This window comes from Lepisosteus platostomus, chromosome 6, assembly GCF_059453375.1.
Source record: "Lepisosteus platostomus isolate fLepPlt1 chromosome 6, fLepPlt1.hap1, whole genome shotgun sequence".
Lineage (NCBI taxonomy): Eukaryota > Metazoa > Chordata > Actinopteri > Semionotiformes > Lepisosteidae > Lepisosteus > Lepisosteus platostomus.
In genome coordinates this window covers 6,057,983-6,067,495 of record NC_142616.1, presented here as the reverse complement: position 1 = coordinate 6,067,495, position 9,513 = coordinate 6,057,983, and the positions used below count along the sequence as shown (strand labels likewise).

The 9,513-nt window shown below is 45.5% G+C and overlaps 1 protein-coding gene across 1 annotated transcript; it reads right to left on the bottom strand.

The window, feature by feature from the left end:
- Positions 1-261: 261 nt before the first annotated feature.
- LOC148659766 (zona pellucida sperm-binding protein 4-like) lies at positions 262-5,520 on the bottom strand. The gene is made up of 15 exons (XM_088633924.1): positions 5,145-5,520; positions 4,605-4,724; positions 3,748-3,866; positions 3,431-3,632; positions 3,011-3,129; positions 2,339-2,438; positions 2,144-2,266; positions 1,889-2,061; positions 1,661-1,758; positions 1,450-1,577; positions 1,100-1,280; positions 871-1,012; positions 716-791; positions 517-605; positions 262-352 (listed from the first exon to the last, which is right to left on the bottom strand). Exons 1-14 carry the CDS (start codon positions 5,503-5,505, stop codon positions 520-522), a joined length of 2,028 nt encoding a protein of 675 aa, XP_088490050.1. The 5' UTR covers positions 5,506-5,520; the 3' UTR covers positions 262-352; positions 517-519.
- Between the last annotated feature and the right edge of the window lie 3,993 nt (positions 5,521-9,513).

Sequence of the window (9,513 nt, the reverse complement as noted above, 5' to 3'; positions counted from 1 at the left end):
TTACTCAAGTGAATTATAACCCCCTCCACAACATCCAAGTCAGGTTGACACTCCATGATGGAAGCAGACTGGCAGAGACAATGGCAGTAACCTCCATTGACCAACAGCAAGACCCAGTCCTGCAGAAACTACAATTCAGTGGCAAAGCACACCATTAGACCCTTACAGGTTGGTAACATAACCATGGATAACTGCACCCATTTAACTTGCCCAAGAGCCCCACCACCCCACACTCCAGTAAGGGTACACAGGACACAGAACCACTTTCAACATCTTTATTAGGACTGACTTCCTCCAACAAAACCATCTCTTCAGACACAGGTTGCTGGTCCCTGAAGCAGCAGGCAAGAACCTGAAAAAGTAGTTGAAGCCCCATTATGGGCATGAAAAACATGGGATTTTCTGGAGATGCATACAGAGAAATGACAAATCAGATGTTGGAAGACCCACCAAAAAAAAAAAAAAAAACTCCATGTAAAGGGGAATTTAGCGACCCTGGTAACTCACAAAACCTACCCCTCAGTCCTTAGGGCCCTCATCCTTTCCTGGGCAGGGGGTCCTGACACAGCGCCTGTCAGCATCTGGGTTCTCCAGCACTGGGATTTCTGCAAGAGAAGATCAGATAGTGGGCTCCCGAGGTAAAGATACTATTGCAAAGCATCAGATGTGCATGGACAGAAGGAACACACGGAGAAGAGCTTAAATGGAGACTCACTGCGGCCATCAAAGCAGCCCTCCACACACTGCCGCTCAGACGGTAGGCACAGCTCTGTGGAGCACATGAAGTAGATCTGGAAGAGGGATTACATGCGAAGTTGTCATGGTTGTTTTACATGGATCTATAGAGTCTACAACTGCAAAAAGCCTCACCTCCTCATTGATGTAGGAGTAGGAGGTGCTGTCCAGGAACTGGAAGGTCTGGATGTGGAAGCGGCGGTGGTGCTTGGGCAGAGGCAGCGTGGAGTGGATGTGCAGGGTGGATGTGTGGCCGTAGTCCAGAGGGTTGGGGCAGCTGGAGAGAGAGGCACCAAGATCAGGACCCTGCCTGCCACCCACTGACCAGCCCAGGGTTAGAGCTGCACAAGCAGGAGCCCCTCACCCATCATAGAGCAGCACCCAGACAGCCTGGCCAGAGCGCGGGTAGGCAACGCAGTAGTGCACCAGCAGCACCAGGTTGGGGTCTGGAGCGTTCAGCAGTCGCACCTCCAGGTAGACTGGGTTCCCCAGCAGGAGCCGGAGGGGCCTGTGGTACTGAGGGAAGAACCTGGAGTAGCTCTCGTCTAGAGGAAGATGGAGAAGGGATGGGTAGAGCTGTATGCTGTGGCCAGATCATAAAGCCATAACATTGTGGAGGCAAGCATAGCCAGTCATTTCCTCTTACCCCTCAAGCCATGTTGCATTGTACACTCCCCTCTTGAGAGGAGCTGTTCGATTATGAACTGCTCTCACCTGTAGCAATCCGGAGCTGCACCCCAAATACTCCCTGCGACAGGACAGCAGAGGGCAGGTAGGGGCTCTTCACCAGGTAGCCTGTGCTGGCCAGGTTCCCCTCAGCATAGCGGCACTCCACCAACAGCCTGCAGAGCAGGAGGCAAGCCATATTCCTCCATGTGGTAAGCTGGCCAGCACAATAGATCTCGATGATAAAAACCCTGCTCACCTGAAGGGGCTGTCCCTGGTAATGACTCCATAGCTCTGCATATTGCGTCTTGCCCGTGTCTCCACCTCAGCCAAGTAGATGGTGGTCTCTCCTACCACCTGAGCCGAGAGCAAGGTCAGTAACCAAAAACTGCCTCTTGAGCAGGTCCCTCTTACTTCCAATAAAGGAATTCTATACCCCTATACAGACAATTGGGAGAACTGATTTTAATGGGATCAGTGTACTCACAAAAGCATGGGTCCCACAGCCAGTGACAGGGAATTTGAAGATGGCAAATTCTGGGGTACAGATGACGGGGGTGCAGGATGTGTTGCCAGCAATCACCAGGCTGGCAGGATCCACAGGGGGTACAGAGATGGTCCGAGGGACAGCAAAGACAAAGTGCTTGTCGGCAGTGCACTCTGGGGAGAGAAGAGCATGTCAGGATCTTCATTATCCTGGTCAGGAAGGTGTCTGGGACTGGGTCAGTAAGGAGAGCCCTACCCTCCAGTGGATAGTAGCAAGAGGATGTTTCTGGGTCCACACAGCATCCCTTGGCCAGGCAGTGGGCTGGAGAAATCCTCCCTGGACCACAGGGCACCCGATGGCCCTTGGGTAGTTGACATCCTGGGAAGACCAAATTGGATCCATCAGCATAGTTGTGGAGCCAGTTACCAACTCTCAAACCTATACACTCACCCTCCCTTGGTTTGTAGGGATGATAAGGGCAGGACACCACCACCTCCCTTCTTGGGCCACCATTGGGAATGTACACCACCTTCACAGTGTAGTGAAGATCCTGCAAGGGAAAAGAAAAGAGAATAAGACATATGCAGTTGTGCTGGTGTTGTGTGCAGATGGCTAACCCCCATTTCCAGATCTGAAAGTACCCAGGAACTACCAGAAGGGCTATTCTGTAGAACAGTGGAAGGCATGTTTACAGCCAGGTTTTCAACCCACATCCTGAAGGTGAGTGATCCACAGTGTTAATTTACCCCCCCGACCCCACATCCTATTTTATAGGATCTCTCAAATATTCCACAATAAGCATAACCAAGAGTAAGTTGCATCTTGGAATGAATCCACACATTTAGACAGGTCATTCCATCTAAAACTCCTACTGAAATAAATAGTCATATGAAGTTCAACGTTCACACATTTACTTCATGTCTGACAGATGCAAGCTCGCTGTACGTGTACGCACTTCCAGCCAGTCTGTTCCACACCTCAGGTTACAAATTCTTAATTGATTGGTACCTGAAGTAGATGGGTGTATATACTGTAGTAATTAGTAATTAGAGCAGCTGGTTTTTAACAAGATGAGAAGCCTATATAATACTCAGGAAATACAAAGCCCAAGATCAGCCTCACCACAAGCCGAACATGGCAGCCAGTGTACAGGATGGTCAGGGTGTTCAGGTGCCGCCCTGCAGTCACAGAGTATCCACAGGATGGAGTGTCCAGCACAGACACCAAGCCGCCAGAAGAACCTGCACAGGGTACACAGGAGTCCAATTTCCCTTTGGCAGGATTTTATATATTGCAGGTGCAAAAAGCAAAATCAGCAATAGATTACAGCACACTGGATAGAGGCAGCCATATCATTTCAAGGTGCATTTCCAAATAGCTATCAGGACAGGGTAATGCTATAATCCACAGTGTCAAGGCACATTTAGAGAACCCTGGAACTGCTCAAAACACCACATCAAGCTCCCTGTTCCATTAGTGGCTAGGTAAAAGCCTCCTGCATTACCAGAGACCAGCAGTAAAAGCCCTTCCCCAGTCACTCACTCTGAACCTTGATCTCCTCCAGGGGGCCAGCAGGCAGGGTCACAGTCATGCACACCTCACTGCAGGAGATGGTCAGGCCTCTGGGAGGTGGGGGTGGAGGGACAACTGGAACATGGCAGGACACAGTGCCAGTCACCCATTTCCTCTGCTGTTTGTCATAGTATCTCACGGTCAGGGAGTAGTGTTGCCGCTGGTTCTTCCTCTGTGGTGGGGAACAGGGTTGCAGGTTAAAAGCACTGATGTAGAGCTGTTTGGACTGATGAAGGCACTACTGCTCACAAGTTCCCAGCCAGTCCAAGCCCAAAGCCTGCCCTTACCCAGGTCCTGATGTAACACCCTTTGTAGGAAGCCACCAGCACCAGCCAGCTCCTGGTGGTCCACACCTTGTGCCCACAGTGCTTTGGGAGACTGGTGACCGAGAGAGGAGCCATTTTGCCTGGGAGAAGGTGGAGTGTTAGAGGCTTACACATAAGTGGCCTTTCACAGCAGCTCTGTACAGCACCACAAAGCAAGAACACAGATCTCCCCCCTTTCTAGGGACATCCACTGCATCATGCCCCTAATTCTGGTCCTCCACACTTGCCTGCTCTTCTCTCAATTTAATTCAAAGGGTACTGAACTGGAATGCATGCAGGTTCTCTTTGGTTACAATAGAAACTGGAGGCTTAGCACAATGGTACACACCCTGCGTCTTCATAAAAAAAGAAGAATCAGATACAAACATTAGTATTGTTCTTACCTAGCAGAGTACATCCCCCTGGTAAATGTGGTTTCAAGCATCTTGTGCACAGACATACCCATTTAGTGAGATACAATCCATTGAGCAAAAAAAGCACATTCATTTGGAGGCACTTTCAACTCCATAGAATTAAGAGAGGTCGTCACAGAAGTATTTACCCCATACATTGTATGGAACAAGATCCCCCTATCTATTCCCATGAAATGATATGATGTTCAAAGACAAGCAGAATGTTCTGGGGGTTTATCTACCCATTGAGGTACAGGGACAATTACTTAGAGAAGCTGTCCAGCTACTTTTGGGGATACAATTTCAGCACAATCCTTTGGTTTACAGCTCAGATGGCACATGAACAGGTTTTGAGCTCAAAAACAGAGGATGGAGAACCTGTCTGTGTATAGGGCTAGTGCAAGTACAGGCAGGGCAGAACCTCACCCTTCAGCAGGTAGACTCGGCTGAACCTCCTCACAGAGAACTTGAGCATCATGCTGCTCTTGCCACAGGACAGCAGGGGGCGGCTGTGGGATTGCTGCTGCTCGGGGTCACCCTGAGACTCTGGGAGGGAGGAGAGGAGAGATGTTACTGGGCAAAAAACCTTCACATTGGTAGCTGCATCAGCAAAGGAACAAGTAAAGGTTTCTTCCATGCCTAAAAAAGGAAAACAGTTCCAAGTGTGGAGCTTCCTTCAGGTGAAGGCTCCACAGCCAAAACAGTGTTCTCTATTCTCAGCATGGAATAAGTCTTTACTTGATTCTGTGAAGAGCTACAAGAACACATGTCACTCTAGATTACTAAAATCCCTTCACAAGGAATTTCTGCTGTAACCTACTCAAAAGGAAATAGGAGCAAAGCAGTCATGTAGATATTCCACTGGTCATAACGATGCATCCAGCCTTCCTTTGAGAGAAAATACAGCAGAACTAGTTGACTACCACGCAGTTTTATTCAGTCCATAGATTTGAAGAAACTCCCTACCAGGGTCAGATGAAGGAGGATCTGCTTCAGAGGGACCAGTTGTCACTGCTGCCACATCTCTCTGCACATCAGCACTCGAGTCCTTATCCAGCTCTTCCCCCTCAGCATCAGAGCCCATCTCCATCAAATCCTGCTCTTCCCCATTTACCCCTCTCACCTCTCCAGCAGAATAACCATCATATCCATCTGGTGGGGTCTCCCGGAATACAGGACTACCCACATTTGGCTCAAAGCCATCATAACCTTCCTGTTCATCAAAAACAGCATCATGATCCTCAAGCTGGGCTTGGGCCACTATAACACAGAGCCATGCTAACAACCCAGGCAAAAGCAAATCCATCACACCCACTCCTCTCCACATTTTTTCATACAAAAACACTTCAAGAGCAGGAATAACTACCTCTCCTGCCGCTGGGGTTTATAGACACGCACAGTGAGGCGCGCGCTGTCCTGTGGGCCAATCAGGAGCAGGTAAGGAAGTCCAGAACATTCTCACGCGCTGAGGTTTCGGACGCGGTGTTGAGAGTGAAATCACGTGACACAGCTTGACTGCCCGTCTTCTGGCGTCATCAGTCTAAACTTAAACAATAAAAATATAACCTTGAGAAATTTAAAGATTTACAGCAATGAGGAACAGTAAATCTCATTAATACATCTTGTAAATAAACTTATAAAATCGCGATGAAATGCCGTTGATCCAATTGCACTGTGATGTGTTTGAATTTCACAATGATTCTTCATAATATTAATATTATAGCTGTGATGCAGATCGCGGTAACTTTCACTGTGTTCGAAGATCCCGCTGTGTTGATGACCTGAGCAAATTGAAACGCCAGCAAACACCTCCGTATGACAATACATTCTCACGAGCCGATATTAGACATGAAGGTTGAAAGCGAAGGCAGGTGACAACAAGTTTACTACGGGAGTCTTGTTCAAGGTGAGAAGTGTGTTCATAACGGGAACATTTAACCAGTTTATTTCCGTCCAGTTGTATTGCTAATACGGACAGAGTGTGAGTCGGCATAACTTTTTAAAAACGCATCTCCTTGAGATTGACCCCCCCTACAGACAGCACCAACGATGAAATATATCTCATTCGTTAGTGCTACGTTTGTGTCGTTGAAAGTAGCGTTTTTCCGCTGTTGTTTCAGAGATACACTGTAGTGCCTAGTGGTTTCGGGTAATCACGTGACTGCGTACAAGCCAGTTTAAAGGTACCAACACACTCGCTACTTTTAACTACTTGATGTGATGAAACCAACGGGTGCAATTTGTTTCGGTGAAAGCTTCTTCTCGCGAATTACAATTGTAATCTATAGTCACAACTGTAACCATATTTTTCATATAGTTTCACTAGCATGTGTAACGATCACTATAACGTTCTCGACAAATGAAGCTTTCAGACAGGTCTTCGTGGAGATGCGTGGAGATGCAGACAATCTATTAGAAATCTATTAGAAATCATTTCGTGGTCTTTCTGCAAAACAATCTGGAATCTGGAAAGTATTTTTATTTTTATTTTCAGAAAAGAGCGCCTCCTTTTTTGAAGTATGACGCAAATACAGAAAGATCACGACCATCGGATCTTTTAATTGTGATCGTTGATAAGTTGAGCCCAGTGGCAGAGAGCTGAAATGTATGCAACTTCGAAAAAGGAGGCGCTCTTTTCAAATGCAAAACATCCACCCCACCGAACTCAAATTGCACGAAAAGCAAACCCGTTGATTTAATCACATCAAGTTATTAAAAGTACCGAGTGTGTTGGTACCTTTAAACATCATTTAGATACAGTCTGTGTTCGGTATTTTTATCTGAAAATAAAAATACTTTCCAGATTCCAGATTGTTTTGCAGTCAAAATCTGAACTCCCTGGCTTAACTTGGTGCATAGTGCCCCCTTTAAAAAGTCCTGATTCTTTTTCACATTTAAGATTTTTTTCTTTTTGCGTAATCAATCAATCAGAGTTTATTAATCAAATCCACAACAATACAACGTGAAGCAGTAGGTGCGGACAATGAAATGTTTTTTTTTTCCTGCGAGCTGGAAATCACAAAATTAAAGTGACAAAATAAGGTTATATAATAATAGATTATAGTGCAATAGAAATGGAATAAAATAAACTCAGACAGAGCTCAATATAGAGCTGCAATGTGTCCAGGGTGTATGCAATACATTATGTCCAAGTAGTGCAGTATGCCGATTCTATGAAATGTAATGGTCTTGTGATACAGGAAGTTACTAATCCTAATTTATTTTAAAACACGTAGCTGAAAGACGAATCTTTAAACGGCCCTTGATTTGCATACTCATTTAAAAAGGACACAATGAGAAATCGATCACTTCTTCAATTTTTTTAAAAAAGGACACAGCTACGAAGACGTGCTAGTTAAAGCCAATTTGTAAGAACATGCAGTCGCTTGCTAATATTCGCCTTTTAAGGCCACATCCGCAACTCTTCTGACTTAGGGTATGATGTTGGTGACAAATGTAATTTTCCTCTTCACTCAAACGCACAGAGGATACTGGAATTAAGTGCAAAAAACACCACCGCCCCCTACCAGGACAAACAAACAAAATGCCAGAATTCCAATACTCGCTCCAGTAACAGAGCGCTTGAAGTCGGCAGACGGGGTTACTACTGTATATCTCGGAAACGACATCAGCACAAGCGCTACTTTAAACGGCACAAACGTAGCACAAAGGAATGAGGAGGGTTACATCGTTTGTACTGTCTGTGGGATGTGTGTGTGTGTGGGGGGGGGGGGCGAGGCAAATTCACGGAGCTTATAAGAACCGTTTTCAGTGGTCGGGTTCATCAGTATTTCATACACTAGGTGACGAGGCTAATAAGGAGGAAAATACAAATAGCTGAGCAAGGACTGAGATTAGAAAATGGCACAACATATCCATGTGTAAATATTGATTTATTGACCGTTTCACTGGTGTCTGTGGGTATTTTAGCATTGTATGACAGAATAATAATCTAGACATTTGTAGAATAATAGCACCAGAGAGCTGACAATACATAATTAGACACTTTTCTATATGAATGCAAGTGTTAAGTACAAAAATGTCCTTTTAACTGCAACAGGACTGAAGTCTTGCTTCTGGGCTCCTCCCATTAACTCTGTGAAGCCAGTGCAGTATCCCTGTCTGTGGAGGACACTGCACCTGCCACTCATATTAGATCCAGGCACCTAGATGTGCAAATACTGTAAAATCATCCTTCTTCCTCCTCAAATAGAGGACTATCCCCTATGTTTACCCCTAACAGTAGCTACAAGTTAGTCACCATTTTCATCCTCTTTGAAATTGATTACTACAACTCCTGGCTCACCAGGGTGCCTACATTCACAGGGAACAAAATGGGTACGTGCAGAACTCAGCAGCCAGTATCAGGACCAGGGCTTGTGGAAGTGATCAAAACATTCTTTAGAAGGGTTTTTAGGGGACTGGTTCTGTGTCCACTGTTTTATTGTCCTACTCTATTGCAATCCCCTTTTTTCATTTCTGTGATTCAGTTGCCTCCTTTGTTTGGGTTTTTACTACTGTAAAGTGGTTTGAGAAGCTACTTTTAAAGGTTTCATCTCAAGTTCAATAGAGGCATTTTGCCCTGCACTTAAGTGAAACTGCCACCAAAAGGACTATCATCCCTCCCACTGGAGGGATTTGAAAATGCCAACTACACAGAAGTGCTGCCATCACTGCTGTATTTTGTGGTAGAAAAGCCAATTAATATCTTCTTAGAGAGTAGGGCTTTGAGTATCTGTCACTCACCAGCAAAGAGCTTTAGACTGGCACTATTTCATTTGCCATTGGGAATTGAACATGGAGTAGTACTAGGCCTGAAAAATGTATATGGCAGCTTTGTTTTTTTAATGCCTTTGGCATTTAAGAACTGCTCCAGTCCCCTTGAGTACTCCTGGCTGAATCATCACATTTAGGTGCAGGAATGAGGTCTGGATGAAGAGAGGCATCACCATGTGAAATGGTTGCACTGCCTACAACCCACTCAATGGAGTAGAGCTCCACAAACATTCTCTAATGCAATTGGTCTAAAACCTCAGCTGATGTGAAGCTGGAGAAAAGGAACAATATTGAAGAGATAAGAGACACCTGGGAAGTGAGATTTTAGTTTTTCATTTTTTTTGCAAACTACTGTATGAAGTCTAGTGGCTTGAAGTTTGCTTTGTGCCCCAAAACCACAATTGTGCTCAGTCAGATAAAGGACATGTATGGGGTGAGTTGGCTGTAGGCCCAGAACATGAAAAAGAACTGTTGTCTAGTCTGCAACTTCAATATGATTGGCTTGTGTTGCCATGTTATCATTTGTTTGGAATGCATCATAGTAACTGGTTTGTTTTAA